Here is an 18,225-nt window from a genome sequence, read left to right as displayed (position 1 = left end):
GCAGTTAGGGGTGACCAGGTCTGCAGGGGAGGGCAGTTAGGGGCAAACAGGCTGGCAGGGGAGCAGTTAGGCATCAATCAGGCTGGCAGGGGAGTGGTTAGGGGGTGATCAGGCTGGCAGGCAGAAGCAGTTAGGGGCAATCAGGAAGGCAGGCAGGCAAGCAGTTGGGAGCCAGCAGTCCTCGATTGTGAGAGGGATCCCAGATTGGAGAGGGTGCAGGCTGGGCTGAGGGACACCCCCTCCCCCGTGCACGAATTTCATGCACCGGGCCTCTAGTCCTATATAATAAAAGCCTAATATGCTGTGTCTGGTTGTCCAGTTGGCCGTTCAACCAATCAAAGCATAATATGCTAATTATATGCTAAGGCCACTCAGCCACTTGCTATAACATGCACTGATCACCAGGGGGCAGGCAGTCAACTGGTTGACCAGTTGCTATGATGTGCATTGACCACCAGGGGGCACAGCTCCGACTGGTAGGTAGCTTGCTGCTGGAGTCCGGCTGATTGGGACTTATCGAGATGGGCCGGACACACCCTGGAGCCCTCCCGCAGTCCTTCCCTGGCTGGCCAGCCCTGGTCAGCCCCAATCGGGACTGGGCGAGAAGGGGTTTGACATGCCCTGGAGCCCTCCCGTGGTCCCTCCCTGGGCCCAATCATGCACTGGTGGGATCCCTCGGCCTGGCCTGCGCCCTCTCACAATCTGAGACCCCTCAGGGATGTCGGAGAGCCAGTTTCGGCCCAATCCCACAGGCCACTCCCCTTGGGAGGGCACCAGACTCAGGGCTCATGGCTGGCGAGCGCCGCTGTGGTGGCGCCAGCCTCTCCTGATCAAGACTGATTTGGCGCGAGCCTAAGGCAGGCGCAGTGGGGCCGGGATGAGCAGGAGCGGCAGGTAGGAGGTGTAGGTGGTGTTGGACTGTGGGTTTTGGCCTGACCCCCGCAGGCCACCCAGAGGGACCCCATCTGTGCACGAATTCATGTATTGGGCCCCTAGTTTTACCTAATAAAAGAGAAACATGCAAACTAACCATCACTTTGCTACGCCCACAGCCAATTAGTGAGTATGCAAATTAACCCAACAAAGATGGAGGTTAATTTGCAAATGCAGGCACGGAGTGGAATGGAGTGAAGCCTGCTATGAGGGGAAAGAGAGCGGTGGAGGGAGCTACTGTAGTGGTGCTTCAGACAGAAGCGAGGACTTGCCGGCTCCAGGCGGCCCGGGAGCGAGGAGGTGCCGGCTCCTGGGCAGCCAGGGAGCGGGGACTTGCCAGCTGCCAGGCGGCCCGGGAGCGGGGACTTGCCAGCTCCGGGCAGCCAGGGAGCGGGGACTTGTCAGCTCCTGGGTGGCTGGGAGTGAAGCCAGGGGAAGGAAGGCCTATTCTTGCACGAATATCGTGCAACGGGCCTCTAGTATATATATAAAAGCCTAAGCGACTGAATGACCGGTCACTATGACGTGCACTGACCACCAGGGGGCAGACGCTCAATGCAGGAGCTGCCCCTGGTGGTCAGTGCGCTCCCACAGCCAACCTCTTATGGCCAGCCAACCTCCTGCAGTCCCTCCCCCTGCCGGCTAACCCCCCGCGGCCCCTCCCTCCAGCTGGCCAGATCTCTCCGATTGCCAGCCAGGCTGAGGGACTTCACCTGTGCACCAATTCGTGCCCCGGACCTCTAGTCTGACAATATTGTAGAATGACTGAACTTGGCTAGAATTTAGTCTCCTTTGAGTTCTAAGTGCACATAGTCAATTACGTACTGGACTTTACTACTTGAATCTCAAAGTGGAGTTCTTGATTTTCCCCCCATTTCTCCCATCTCAATAAATGACTCTGCATTACATCCAGTTTCTTAAGTCAGAAACTAGGAGTTATTTCTAATTTATCTCTTTTCTTAGTTCTTCAAACCCAATGAAATACCAAGTCCTATTAAATCTTCCTCTAAAATACATCCAAGATCTTTCCATTTCTTTCTCTCTATTGATTGACATACCTTAGACCATGTCACCTATATATCTCTCACTTGGACTATTGAAATTATCTCCAAACTGGTCTTTCTACTTTCTTCCTTGCCCCGTTTCTTTCCCTCCTCCAACCCTACCAGTACTTTAAACAGCAGCCAGAAAGTGGCCCTGTGGCGGGGCAGGGGGAAAGTATAGCAAGCTGTAACCCTGCTTAAACCTTTAACGCTTTCCCATTGCCCTTCAAAATCCAAACTCCTTCCTATGGGAACATAGCCCAAGTTTAGTACAACCTCGTCTTGTACTAGTCTCCTCTTGCTCACTTTACTCCAGCCACACTGAGATTTCTTTCTGTTCCTCAGACCAGCTAAGTTTGATCTGCTCTAGGGCCACTGCACTTGCTGTCTGCTCTGTCTGGAATGCACACCATGCAGATTTTTGCCTGGCCAGCATCCACTTGTCCTTGAGTCTCAGGCCAAACTTCATCAGAGAAAGCTCCCCTAAACATTCTATCCCTCTTATTTTCTTTCTTTCACCATGCTCTTACTATTTTCATTACAGAACTTACTGTATTCTAAAATCATCCCATGTATTAGTTGACATGTTCACTGTTTCCTTCCTCCAGAATGTAAGCTCTGTGAGGGGAAGGATCTAGTCTACCTTATTCACCTCTGTATTCCTACTGCTAGAACAATTCTTGACAACTGCTTTGTTACATGAAAGAAAAAGATAAGGCTTGACTTACTTATATTAATGCATTACCTAGCAAACAAATTTATGTGAAGGCAGAGGCTCCATATTCTAGAAATACAAACTAGCAGGGAAACAACATCTCTGGAAAATAGTGCCTGCACTAATCAGGGAACACTGTAATATCAACGCTTAAACAGAACTCAACAGAAACATAACATTAGGTACATTTCTATGAAAAGCAGTGCATCTAGAATGTTTAAGAACATGGGCTTTGGAGTCAGATTGCTTGGGTTTGATTTCTGTGGATTTTTGGCAAGTTACCTTATTGCTCTAATTCCTATTTTATAGGTAACTGAGGCTGGTAGCAGTATCTGCTACCTTACAGGGCTGTTAGGAAGATTAAATGGGAAAAAAAGAAAGAATCTGAAGTACTTAGGCAACTGTTCAGCACATAGTGAACCCTCAGTAAATGTTAGCTATTGCTTTCTTCTTCCATCATTATCATACACTAATCAACTGTTTTAATCTCATACGCCACACTAGTCCCTGTGCCTATCCCATGCTTCACTCCAAATGCACTGATCTAAACTCCCTGTAAAATGTTTCCTGCTTTCCTGGCTATTAAGCTTTGGAATTCATGCCATTTCTGACTCGTGGAACACTTTTCTGTCTCCTCCATCCTCTCCAGTTTACATGTTGAAATCCTATTCAATCTCTAAGGCCTATTAAATTGGTATCTTTGCCATGAAAACTGTCCTCATTACACCAAACCTGAGTGATTTCGGTAGCATTTTGTACCGCCTTAATTATATGACCTTTATTTGAGTCATGCATTCTATATTCCTTCTTCTTGAAAGCAACAAAGTCTTATTCAAAATTCTGTTCCCTACAGCTTTACTATATAGTATCTCACATTATACTATGCTCAAATCCATTTGTAGGTCGAATAGATAACACAACATATATTCTACTTACATATCTGCTGCAGTGTGATTATTCTGGAGAGGAAGGTTGAGAGTACAAGTAGATTCAAGGTGGTCACCTGGTCCTTCTCGGTCCTTTGTTTGTTTAATAAGATCAAATAAAGGTGAATCCTATATGAAACAAGATGATATTAAAACAACATTGGTAAGTATGATTTTCCCATTTACATATCAAAATAATATTTTTGACATGGTGAGCACTAATTTAGAAGTCAGAATGAGATTTTTTAAAAAAATATTTTTATCGATTTCAAAGAGGAAGAAAGAGGGAGAGAGAGAGATAGAAACATCAATGATGAGAAAGAATCATTGATCAGCTGGGGATTGAGCCTGCAACCTGGGCATGTGCCCTGACTGGGAATCGAACTGACTTCCTGGTTCACAGGTTGATGCTCAATCACTGAGCCACACCAGCCGCACTCAGAATGAGAACTTGTTTTCCACTTTGAGAATACCAAGTGCCAATTTTAGTACTATAAAATAAAAGGATTAAGAAAATGTATATCTTTAAATGTTTATATTAGTAAAGAAATTTTAAGTTAGAAAAAAAAGACAGAAAAAAACCTAAGAAGGTAAAAAGAAGGAAATAGTAACTATGTAACTATATGAGCAGAATTTAATGAAACTGAAGAAAAAGATAAAATACAGTTTGATCAACATACCTAATAATCGGTTATTTGAAATAATAAAATGAAATAAACTAGCAGTAACACTGACTAAGAAAAAGAGACAGATAAAGAGTATTAACAACAAAAAGTGGTACCTTCATAAAAAAGATTAGAAAGATAATAGGGAATTGTTATGAATAATTTTATATCAATATATTAGAAAACTTACATCAAGTGGACAATTCCACAAAAATATAAATGAGCAAAACTCAATAAAAAAAGAAATAATATAACCTCAATAATCCTACAAACTATTAAATAATTGAATCAGTAATTTAAAATTCTGGTTTCGGAGAGCTTATCAATAACACATTGACTACCGAGAATAGCATCAAGTACTTTTATTTCATTCTCACAACAAACTCTAGGAGAAAAGTACTATTTTTTTCCATTGTCATTTTACAAGTGAAGAAAGGTGGGCTATAGTTTCTAATCCAATGAAGGAAATAAATGGTTTAAAAATCTCAGTACAGAGTGATACGTTGCACAGGGTGCCATACAAATCAAGAGAGGGACAACTAATCCAAATGAAGACTTCCTGGAAGAGGTTATACTTGATTTGAGTCCTAAAGAAAAAAGTTATTTTAAGTAAAATAAGCCAGAAAAATTTCACATAGCTCACTTGTAACCCACATAGGATTGTTTTGACAAGTAAATAAGATAATAAGTGCAAAGTACTCAGAACCACCACCTGGGGCATAAACTCTTAATACTAAAATAATTTGTAGCATAAAGTAAAACATAGATTGCATAGCAAAGAAAGAATGAGAGGTAAACTCAATGAAGGATTTTAAGCAGGTGACTAACAGGAACCAGGAAGGACTTTCGAGAGTTCTTAAAATCTCAGTGCCTCCTATATAATGAACATTCAATAAATATTTCCAGAATGTTATATAACATAGTCATATCATGGGTTAAATTAAGTACAGCAAAGCAAAAGAAGAAAACTGATAATATAATTTGCTTTCTAACTGATACTAAATATCAACTGTGGCTGCTGGCCTCCAAGATAACCCCAATAATTCCTGCCACTAGGTACTTACCACCCTTATATAGACCCCTCCTATACTGTACCAAAGTTCGTCTGTGTTGTCAATGGCATACAGCAGGAATGATGGTATGTCATTTCTAAGATCAGCTTATAAAAACTTGCATTTTCCATCTTAGGCACTTTCTCTTTCTAGGATCTCTTGCTTTGGGGAAAAACAGCTGCCATGTACTGAGCACTCTTGAGAAGTTCACTTGGCAAACAAATGAAGTCTCTGGCCAACAGCCAGTTGAAGAAATGAGGGCTACCAACATTCATCTGAGTGAACCTGGAAGCAGATTCTCCAATTCCAATAAGGCCTTAAACTGACTACAGCCTTGGTTGCAAACTTGAGGATCTCTTCTGAGAGAATCAGAGCCAAAACCATAAAGCCACCCCCAGATTCCTGATCTTAAGAAATTGTGGAAGATAAGGAAAATTTCTTACACAGAATAGATAATGATAGAGCAACTAATTTTTTTTTAACTGTAAAGAAAATATTTAATGGTATGTTTAATTTTTGAAAATTTATGTATTCATATCTGTAGCATTGTTTCCATCCAGACTAAGACAGCAGTTTTCTCTTGGACTCAGCCAAGCTGTCTCATGTCATTATGTATCTACTTAAATTAACTGTCAGTATAATCATTCTTTGGACAATATTCCACTCTATTTTGCCACTTAATCTTGTGAAGGAAACCAGACTCTGTCATCAAGATTAGTATAAATTACAATGAATAAGTAATATGTATAGAAAAAGTAGAAGCTACACGCCTATTCTACATCTATCATAATTAAATACATTTCTAAAGCAAGCATGAACTTCTCCAGAGAGTAAAAGACTTAAAAGGCTATTTAGGCCAAGGTGATCTTAAAAGAGAATTTGGTCATCCAACAAGGTGTCCAGTGCTAGTACAAGGTGTCCAGTGCTAGCAGAAAAATTAACAATAGGGAAAGTGGAAGACAGGAATTGCTATTGTTTTCTGGGTATTTTAAGAATTGTTATTGGACTTACATTACAGGAAATGTTTTTGTACTATTCTAAGCCAAATCATTATGAGACCATTTTGCCTTGCAAATGGAAATTAGAATAGAAATTTGGGGCAGGCCTTGACCTTTCTGACAGTTCTTCCTATTAACTTCACTACTTCTTTAATATTGATATTCCTTAGGATCCTCTTGCCAATATGTATGGTTGGGCCACTATCATGGTTTTAATTATACCTATATTACTCCTAAGTCTACATTTATGACTACAACTACTCTTTTAAGTTTCAGATCTATTATTTCCAACTAGAGACCTCAGGTCTGCATCTATGTACATATGGCAAACATTTCAAATATTAATATGATCAAACATTAACATGAATTCATTACCCTCATCACTAATCAGCTATGACCCTTTCAAAATCCTCTTTGGTTAACTGTGTTATCAACTACCTAATCACCCACAATACAAATCTTAGAATTATTCTCACTTCCATCTAGGCACCTAATCTTTTGATTCATGCTTTTATTTTAACTTATTTATGTCTTTATGTTTCAAATCGGTTTCTTGTAGATAGCATGAGAAATTAATTTTTTCCCAGTTTAATTTAATCTCTCTTTTAATTGGGGTGTTTAGACCACTTACATTTAACATATTAATATGGTTAGTTTAAATCCTACATCTATTTGTCTCACCTATCTCTGTTCCCTTTTTAACAAAGTACAAAAACAAATTAATGGAAAGGGAATAGGCTTTACAAAAAATGGTGCTGAGACAACTTAATATCTATAGGCAAGAAAAGAGAGAGGAGAGAGAGAGAGAGAGGAAAAAAGAAAGAAGATGAATGAACCTTGTACAAAAATAAACTGAAATAGACCATAGACTTAAAAACAAAAAATAAAGCTATAAAACTTTTTTTAAAAGCACAGGGGAGTCTTCAGGACCTAGAGTTCTTAGAGTTGACACTAACACATGATCCATAAAAAAAACAACACAAAAAAAACCAAAAAACCTGATAAACTAGACTTTGTCAAAATAAAAAACTTTTCCTATGAGAAAGACAATGTGGAGAGGATAAAAAAAGAATCTACTAAAAAAAATCATTTGTAAACTATATACTAAACAAAAGACCAGTATCTAGAAGATATAAAGAATTCTCAAAACCCAATGAGTAAAAAAACAAGCCAGACTGACTTCCAGTCAAGATAGCAGAGCAGTTAAACGCTATGCTCACCTCCTTCCATGACCACTCACAACAATTATAGCTAAATTACAGAACAGTCACTCTGGAGAACCATCTAAAGACCAGATGAACCAAATTCCTATAACTAAAGATATAAAGAAGAAACCATGTCGAGACTGATAAGAGGGCAGAGATGAAAAACGGGCTGGTACCACACTCACGTGTGGCAGTTGAGAATCAGGAGGGATATCTTGGTGGCAGAGGTCCACCTGAGAAGTGAGGGGTCCCAGCCCCATACAGGGATCCTCAGCCCAGAGTACCAGTGCCAAGAAGAGGAGTTCCCACAACATCTGGCTGTGAAAATCAGGAGGAACTCTGTTTGGGAGAGATGGAGGGCTACTGGAAAGCCAGGCATCCATTTACTGGGTCTGCACACAGACTCACTCACACTCACCCAAAGCTCCAAAGATGGAAATGTACCAGGCACTATGGGGAGAAACCAAACTGTGTGGCTTCAAGGCGAGTGTTGGAGGGGCAGCCGCCATTGTTCCTCTGTGGAGCCCTACTGTCACACAGACTGTAGGTGTAGATGGGGGCCAAATCTGAATCTACATTAACCTAGCCACAGAGACCCTGCCCCACCCAAATGATGAACTGTCCAAGCCTCTTACAGCAGCTCTTCTTCACAGGCAGACAGCCTCAGATTGCTATCTGCAGACTTTCCTAAAAACTCTCAGAGGGTACACAGACTCCAGGCTGGTGGTGGCTGGCCTCCGCGCATCCCGTGCCTCTTGCTCAGCAGACCCAGACCTGGCACTGGTGGCAGCCCGCCTTGCTTTGCAGCATGGCCTCCTTTACATGTCTCTATGTCCAGCACAGGCAGCTACCAACTGTCAATCACTTTGTAGCTCATACCAGTTGGCTTTGGGCAAGGTATAGACTGTGGCTTATCTTGGCCTGGATCTGAGACCCTTCCAAGAGGCCCCAGAACCAACATATTTGGTGGCTGGCTTCAGACTGCAATAGGACTACCCCTTGATTAGCTCCACAGTGGGACATCCAAAGATGTATCAGTAGGCACCAGACCTTAGTGAGGCAAATACTGTGTTCTGTGGGGTCAGCCCCCACATGCACCTTGTACACTGTGGTTGTAGCTGATTCTCACAGCCAGTCAGCCTAAGGGTCAACCCCAAACACTGATGAGCCAACAGCAATCAAGGCCCACCTACAAGAGGAAGGCATACACAACCGACACAAGGAACACTCCTGGGGCACCTAGCTCAGGTGTCCAGTGAGACTGCCACTGGGCCTCACAGGATATTGACTAAATAAGACCACCACCATGCTAAGTGAAATAAGTCAGTCAAAGAAAGACAAGTATCACATGATCTCACTCATATGTGGAATCTAATTACCAAAGTAAACTGATGAACGGAGTAGATCCAAAGACATGGAAGCATGGAACAGAGTGTGGAATCTCAGAGGTAAGGTGGGGGTGGGGTGGGGGGGGAGCTAATCAACCAAAGACCTTGTATGCATATATGCATAACCCATGGACACAGATGGTGATGAAGGCCTGGAGTGAGGGTCAGGGGTGGGCTGGAGGGGGTTAATCAGGGGGGGGGGGGGAGGGGACATATGTAATACTTTCAACAATAAAGACTTATTTAAAAAAATAATAAATAAAAATGATAAATAAATAAATAAATAAATAAATAAATAAATAAGGCCACCCTGCCATGACTGGGAAAAGTAGCAGATCTCCCTAATACACAGAAACAAGCATAGAGAGGCAAACAAGAATGAGGTGACAAAAATCATGTCCCAAATGAAAGAACAGGAAAAAACTCCAAAAAAAGGACTAAACAAATAGAGACAAGCAGTGTACCAGATATAAAGTTCAAAACACTGGTTATAAAGATGCTCAATGAACGTAGGAGAAGAATAGAAGAACTCAGTAAGGATTTCAACAAAGAGACAATAAACATACAAAAACAATGAGAAACAATAGAAAAGAACTAGTCAGAAATAAAGAATACAATAATTAAACTAAAGAATATACTAGAAAAAAAAAACAGTGGATCAAATAAAGCAGAAGACTGTATCGATGATTTGGACAAAAAACACCCAATGGGTACAAGAAAAAAGGATTTTAAAAAATGATGATAGTTGACTAGGACAACATCCAGCATGACAACAGTTGCATCATAGGAATGCCAGAAGGAAAAGAGAGAGAGCCAGGAATTGAAAACCTATTTGAAAAAATAATGATGGAAAACTTCCATATCCTGAAGAAGGAAGTAGACATACAAGTCCAGAAAGCTCAGAGTCCCAAAAAGATGGACCCATAGAGGCCTACACCAAGACAAATCATAATTAAAATGCCAAAGGTTAAAGAAAAAGAGAGAATCGTAAAAGCAGCAAGAAAAAAGTAGCTGCCTAAAAGAGCTGCCATCAAACTTTCAAGTGATTTCTCATTGAAACTTTGAAGGCCAGCAAGATTGGCACAAAATATTCAAAGAGATGAAAGCAAGGACCTACAACTAAGATTATTCAAATACTCAATACTATCATTTAGAATCAAAGGACAAATAAAGATTGATATAGTTCCATTTGTTTATTTTTTCCTTTGTTTCCTTGCCTGAGAGATATGTCAGCAAAAATATTGCTATGAGAAATGTCTGAAATGTTACTGCCTTTGTTCTCTTAGAATTTTTTATGGTTTCATGACTTACATTTAAGTTTAACCCACTTTGTACTTATTCTTGTATATGGTATAAGTTGGAGGTCTTGTTTCATTTTTTTACATGCATCTGTCCAATTTTCCAACACCATTTATTGAAGAGACTGTCTTTACCCCATTTTATGTTCTTGCCTCCTTTGTCAAATATTAACTGACCTAAATCATGTGGTTTTATTTCTGTGCTCTCTATTCTGTTCCACTGATCTACATGCCTATTCTTGTGCAAATACCATGCTGTTTTGATTACTATGGCCTTGTAGTACAGGTTGATTGATATTAGGTAGTGTGATACCTCCAACTTTGTTATTCTTTCTCAAGATTGCTGAGGCAATTCAGGGTCATTTGTGGTTCCATATTAATTTTTGGAATATTTTTTCTATCTAGATCTGTGAGATATGTCATTGGTATTTTAATAGGAACTGTGTTGAATCTGTAGATTGCTTTGGATAGTATGGACATTTTAATGATAATAATTTTTCCTAAACATGAACATATAAATGCTTCCATTTATTTGTACCTTCCTCAATTTCTTAATTCAGAACCTTATAATTTTGCAAGTAAGGTCTTTTACCTGCTTGGTTAAATTTACTAAAAAGTTTTTGCATAGAAAAATAAGCCATCAGCAAAATGAAAAGGCAAACCACTGAATGAGAGAACATAATTACCAATGATACATCTGACAAGGGGTTAATTTACAAAATATATAAAGACTTATACAATTCAACACCAAGAAGACAAAAGACCCAATTAAAAAATAAGCAAAGGACCTGAATAGACACTTCTCCAAAGAGGACATACATATGGTCAATAGACATATTAATCATCAGAGAAATGCAAATTAAAAGCACAATGAGATATCACCTTACTCCTGTCAGAATGGCTATCAGCAATAAATCAACAAACAAGTGCAGGCAAGAATGTGGAGAAAAAGGAAGCTTTGTGTACTGTTGGTGAAAATATAGACTTGATGCAGCCACTGTGGAAAACAGTATGGAGTTTCTTCAAAAAATTAAAAATGGAACTGCCTTTTGACCCAGCAATCCCACTTTTAGGTCTATATTTGAAGAAACCCAAAACATTAATTTGAAAGAATATATGCACCTCTATGTTCATTAAAGTTATTATTTACAATAGCCAAGATCTGGATACAGCACAAGTGCCCATCAGTAGATGAGTAGATAAAAAAACTGCGGTCCATATACACAATGGAACAATACTCAGCCATAAAAAGCAGCATGGATGGACCTGGAGATTATTATGTTATGAGAAATAAGCCAGTCAGTGAGAGACAAATACCCTATGATATCACTTATATATGAAATCTAATGAGCAAAATAAACTGATGAACTAAATAGAAACAGAGGCACGGATACATGGAGCAGACTAACAGCTATCAGAGGGGAGAGGGACTAGGGGCTGGATGAAAGAAAGTGAAGGGATTAAGCAAAAATAATCCACATATCTATGTATAACACATAGCCACAGACAACAGTGTGGTGAAAGCTAGAGGAAAAGGGAGGTGGGGTAGGTGGAGGTGGGCCAAGGGGCTGTCTACAAGAGAACCACATCAGACTGAAAGGCACACAGAATTCAAGTAAAGAGATGGAAAAAGAAATTTCATACGAATGACAACAACAAAACTGGAATAGTAAAGCTTACATCATCCAAAATAGACTTTAAATAAAGGCTATAATAAGAGAAAATAAGAATATTTCATTATGATAAAGGTATCAATCCTATAAGAAGATACAGCCTTATAAGCATTTATGCATACAATTTAGAAGAACCCAAATACAGAAAGGAAATATTGATGGACTTAAAGGGAGAGATTAACAGTAATTGTAGCAGACTTTAACACACATTAGCATCAATGGGTAGATCAAACAGCTGAAAAATTAACAAGGAAACAATGGCCTTAAATGACACATTAGACCAAAAAGATTTAATTGTTATTTTTAGAGAATTATACCCCAAACAAGCAGAATATACATTCTTTTCAAGCACACATGGAACATTCTCCAGGATAGACCAAATGTTAGAACACAAAATAAGCCTCAATAACTTTAAGAAATCTTACCAAGCATCTTCTCCAATCACAATGGTATAAAACTAGATATCGATTACAAGGGAAAAAAATGAAAAACATACAAACACATAGAAGCTAAATAATATGCCACTAAACAATGAATGGATTAAAAATGAGATAAGGGCCCTAACCGGTTTGGCTCAGTGGATAGAGTGTTGACCTGTGGACTGAAGGGTCCTAGGTTCGATTCCGGTCAAGGGCATGTACCTTGGTTGCAGGCACATCCCCATAGGTGGTGTGCAGGAGGCAGCTGATCGATATTGCTCTCTCATTGATGTTTCTAACTCTCTATACCTCTCCCTTCCTCTCTGTAAAAAATAAATAAAATTAAAATTAAAATTAAAAAATGAGATAAGGGAAGAAATTAAAAGATACTGTGAGACAAATCAAACACACACACACACACACACACACACACACACACACTCAAAAGCACACACAACAGTCCCAAAAAGTCCCAAAATCTATGAGACAAAGCCAAAGCAGTTCTAAAAGGAAAATTCATAGCAATACAGGCTTGCTGCAAGAAACAAGAGTAATCTCAAATAAACAATCTAACATTACGATGAAAAGAACTAAAAATTAAAAAACAAAAAATAAAGTAAGCCCTAAGTTAGTAGAAAGAAAAAATGAAGATCACAGTGGAAATAGATAAAATAGAGTATAAAAAATTACAAAAGATCAATGTAACCAAGGGCTGATTCTTTGAAAAGATAGTAAATAAAATTGATAAACCTTTAAACAGACTCATCAAGAAAAAAAAAAAAGACCCAAATAAATAAAATCAGAATAAAATAAAAGTGACAACTAACACCATAGAAATACGTAAGATTATCCATTATCACCAGAGTACATATTATGGAGACAGCAGTTATCAATGGAATGAACATTGGAAAAAACTTTAAGCAAGAGTCATATCTCAATCATTGGAGAAGTGAGCTTGCAGAGAACCATTATAAAAGTAGAAAAGTCTTTGACCAAATGAACAATTCTATGTCAACAAACTAGACAATAGAGGAGAAATAGATAAGTTCCTTAAAACATACCATCTTCCATAACTGAGTAAAGAAGAAACAAAGTCTGAACCAACTGATAACTACTAACAAAATCAAAACAATAGTAAAAAATCTCCCAACAATTAAAAGTTCTGGCTGGACAAGAGGGCTTCACAGGTGAACTTTATTAAACATTCAAAAATTAACAACTTTCCTTCTACAATACTGAAGAGAAAGGAAGGCTTCCAAATTCATTTTACAAGGCCAGCATTACCCTAATTCCAAAATCAGATAAAGATGTTACAAAAAAAAAAAAAAAAGGAAAAATTATAGGCCAATATTCCTGATTAACATAGATGCAAAAATCTTCAACAAAATACTGACAATTCCAATTAAAAAATACATTACAAAGACAATACACTGTGATCAGTAGCATGAGGTACTCAAGGTAATCTGAAACCAAGATTACCATATCCAGCAAGGCCATCATTCAAAATATATGGTGAAATAAAGAGCTCCCCAGATAAATAAAGGCTAAAGGAGTTTATCACCACCAAGCCAGCATTGCAAGAAATGCTAAAGGGACTGCTGTAATGAGAAAAAGAAATATATAGAGAGAAACCTAGGCATATGGAATTAAAATGGCAATAAATAAGTACTTACCAATAATAACATTAAATATAAATGAATTTAGTGCTCCACTCAAAAGACATAGGGTAGCTGAATGGATATAAATATACTCCCAAACTATATGCTATCTAATCACCTCAAAACAAAAGACTAACACAGGATGAGAGTGAAGGGATGGAAAAAAAATTTCCATGCAAATGCAAATGCAAAAAAAAAAAAAAAAAAGCTGGGGTAGCAATACTCATATCCAACAAAATAAACTTCAAAATGAAGGCCATTATAAGAGACAACAAAGGTCAGTACATAATATTAAAGGGAAAGCTCCAACAAGAGGATATAACCCTGGTAAACATATATGCACCCAATATAGGAGCACCTAAGTTTATAAAAAATACTTCTGGAGAATGTTAAGGGAGAGATTGATAGTAATACAGTCATAGTACGGGACTTTAACACGCACGCTGACTTCACTGGATACATCTTCCAGACAAAAAATTAACAAGGAAACAGTGACTCTAAATGACACACTGCATCAGATGGCTTTGACATTTATAGAACATTTCACTCCAAAGGATATACATTCTTCTCAAGTGCACATGGGCTATTCTCAAAGACAGACCATGTTAGGACACAGAACAAGTCTCTATAAGTTCAAGAAGATTGAAATCATATCAAGCATCTTCTCAGATCACAGTGGAATGAAATTAGAAATAAACTACAGAAACAAAAACACTCAAAAACATTTAAACACTGGAGGCTAAATAGTATGTTATTAAACAATGAATGTGTTACTAATGAGATCAACAAATAAAAAATGTCCTGGAAACAAATGAAAATGAACACACAACAACCTAAGATATCTGGGACACAGCTAAAGCAGTCCTAAGAGAGAAGTTCATAGCCCTACCTCAAAAAACAAGAAAAAATAATAATAAACTATTTAACCCTATAACTTAAAGAATTAGAAAGAGAACAAGAAAAAAAGCCCAGAGTAAGTAGAATGAAATAATAAAAGATTAGAGCACAAATAAATGACATAGAGAAAAAAAATACAAAAGATCAATGAAACCAAGAGCTGGTTCTTTGAAAAGATAAACAAGATTGATAAACCGTTAGCCAGACTCATCAAGAAACAAAGAGAGAGGACCCAAATAAATAAAATCAGATCTCAAACAGATACTCAAAAAATTTGTATGGAACCAAAAAAGACCCCGAATGGCTGCAGTAATCTTGAGAAAGGAGAACACAGCGGAATCAAAATACCAGATATAAAGTTATACTACAAAGCCACCATAATCAAAACAGCCTGGTACTGGCACAAGAACAGCATATAGATCAATGGAACAGAACAGAGACCCCAGAAATCAAACCATTATGCTCAATTAATATTTGATAAAGGAGGCAAGAACGTACAATGGATTCAAGACAGTCTCTTCAATAACAGTGTTGGGAAAATTGGACAGATACATAACAAAAGAATGAAACTAGACCACCAACTTACACCATACAACAAGAATAAATTCAAAATGGATGAAAGACTTAAATATAAGTCGTGAAACCATAAAAATCCTAGAAGAAACCATAGGCAGCAAAATATCAGACATCTCTCAGAGCGATATATTTACAGATACATCTTGTAGGGCAAAGGAAACTAAAGAGAAAACAAATAGGATTACATCAAAATAAAAAGCTTCTGCACAGCAAAAGAAACCATCAACAAAATGAAAAGGTAGCCCACTGTATGGGAGAACATATCTGGCAATAATATATCTGATAAGGGGTTAATATCCAAAATATATAAGGAATTCATACAAATTAACAAAAGGAAGACAAAAAAATCCAATTTAAAAATGGACAAAGGAGCTAGATACTTCTCCGAAGTGCACATACAGATGGCCAAGAGACATATGAAAACATGCCCAAAGTCACTGATCATCAGAGAGATGCAAATTAAAATGACAATGAGGTAGCACTTCACACCTGTCAGAATGGCTACCATCAACAAATCAACAAAAGGCAAGTGCTGCCTAGGATGTGGAGAAAAGGGAACCCTAACACACTGCTGGTAAGAATGCAGACTAGTGCAGCCATTATGGAAAACAATATGGAGTTTCCACAAAAAATTAAATATGGAACTGCCATTTGTCCAGTGATCCCACTTCTAGGAATATATCCTAAGAAACCTGAAACACCTATCAGAAAGAATGTATGCACCCCTATGTTCATAGCAGCAGAATTTACAATCACTAAGACCTGGAAACAGCCCAAGTGCGTTTCAGTAGATGAGTGGATAAAAAAGCTGTGGTACAGCCTGGTCAGCAGGACTCAGTGGTTGCACAGTGACTTATAAACCAGGAGGTCATGGTTCAATTCCATGCCCGGGTTGCGGGCTCGATCCCTAGTGTGGGGTGTGCAGGAGGCAGCCTATCAATGATTCTCTTTCATCATTGATGTTTCTATCCCTTTCTCCCTTTCCCTTCCTCTCTGAAATCAATAAAAACATACTTTAAAAATAAATATAAAATACCTCTGCAAACTAGGAACAGAAGGGAAGAGAAGGAAGATACCATGAATACTAAGCAGCAGTAAAAAAGAAGGATCTCTTACCCTTTGAGATAGCATTGAGAGACCTGGAGAGTATTATTCTAAGTGAAATAAGCCAGTAAGAGAAAGACAAGTATCACATGATCTCACTCATATGTGAAATCTAATGAACAAAATAAATTGATGAATGGAGTGGCTCCAGAGACATGGAAGCAAGGAATAGACTGAGAAATTTCAGTGGGAAAGGAGGAAGGGGTGGGTGGGTGGGAAGTGATCAACCAAAGTACTTGTATGCATATAAGCATAACACATGGACAAAGACAATAGGGTGGTGAAGGCCTGGTTGGGGGGCGATAGAGGCAGGCTAGAAGATGTCAATGGGGGGAAAAGGGGACATATGTAATGTTTCCAACAATAAAGATTTATAAATAAACAAACAAATAAATAAATAAATGTATAAATTGGCAGTTACAAAAGTCATGGGGATATAAAGCATAAGCAATATAGTTAACAATATTTTAATAACTATGTATGATACCAGGTGGGTACCAGACTTATGGGGGAAATCACTTCGTAAATTATATAAATGTCTAACGACTATGCGGTATACTTTAAACTAATATAATATTGAATGTTAACTGTAATTGTAAAAAAAATAAAGAAAATTAAAAAACCATCACAAACTATCCAATTAGATAGTCTTCAGTATGTGTATGGTTAAACAAACTATAGTACTTCTACACTATAAAATAGTAGTCATCAATAAAAAAAATGTATGAAACATGCAAGAAATGTATGGCAAGGCAGTTTAAAAGATATAGTAGAAAGTGTTCTTATCTAAGAGCATATAGTAAAAAGAAAAACCAGTGTTTCCTTCCAAACCTTAAAGATACTATCTAATTTCAACTATCTATCTATCTATCTATCTATCTATCTATCTACCTACCTACCTACCTATCTATCATCTATCTAAAAGCCTATGGGACTGAACAGCCCAACGACCAAACGACTGGTCAACCGTCACTATGATGTGCACTGACCATTACGGGGCAGATGCTCAACGTAGGAGCTGCCCCCTGGTGATCAGTGCGTTCCCACAGCAAAAGCGCCGCTCAGCTGACTGGGATGAGCAGGGCCAGAATGAGCGGAGTGGCTCCTCCTTGGATCCCCGCAGGCCACTCTGAGGGACCCCACTGGTGCATGAATCCGTGCACCAGCCTTTAGTGTAAGCATAATAGCAAAAACTTAAATTAAACCTAGAATCTAGGTGTCAAGTGATGGATGAACAGAAAAAGAATGTGGTACACACATGTACACACACAGAGACACACAGGAATATTATTCAGCCATAAAAAAGGAGATTGGGCCATTTGCAACAAGTAAAATAAGTCAGAAAGAGAAAGACATGCATGGAATGATCACACTTATATGAGGAATAAAAACAAAACAAGACCCCTGAACTCATAGATACAATGAATTGGTGGTTGCCAGAGGCAGGAGGTAGAAAGCAGCCAAAATGGGTTAAGGGAGTCAAAAGGTGCAAACTTCCAGTTATAAGCCTCAGGGATGTAATGTACAGCATGGTAACTATCTTACCTAATAATAGAGAAACATGTAATTGACCGTACCTCTGCTATGCCCACAGCCAGTCAGAGTATGCAAATTAACCCAACAAATATGGCGGTTAATTTGCATACGCAGGCGGGTGGGCAGAGCCATGGCCCGC

The 18,225-nt window shown here is 38.6% G+C and overlaps 1 protein-coding gene across 6 annotated transcripts in view; it reads right to left on the bottom strand.

Annotated features, from left to right (window-relative positions):
• RB1 (RB transcriptional corepressor 1) overlaps positions 1–18,225 on the bottom strand; it is a 228,465-nt gene that overhangs the window by 22,344 nt on the left and 187,896 nt on the right. For all 6 annotated transcript variants that reach the window (XR_013960129.1, XM_080660113.1, XM_080660114.1 and 3 more), the window contains one exon: positions 3,628–3,746. Coding sequence is in view for 5 of the 6 variants with exons in the window: in XM_080660113.1 (XP_080516239.1) it covers positions 3,628–3,746 (119 nt within the window). In the remaining variant the exon portion in view is untranslated. The remainder of the gene's footprint in view (positions 1–3,627; positions 3,747–18,225) is intronic.

Source organism: Plecotus auritus (assembly GCF_963455305.1).
Source record: "Plecotus auritus genome assembly, chromosome: 3".
Lineage (NCBI taxonomy): Eukaryota > Metazoa > Chordata > Mammalia > Chiroptera > Vespertilionidae > Plecotus > Plecotus auritus.
Note: the sequence above shows the minus strand (reverse complement) of the source record. Positions and strands in the feature narration are given on the sequence as shown.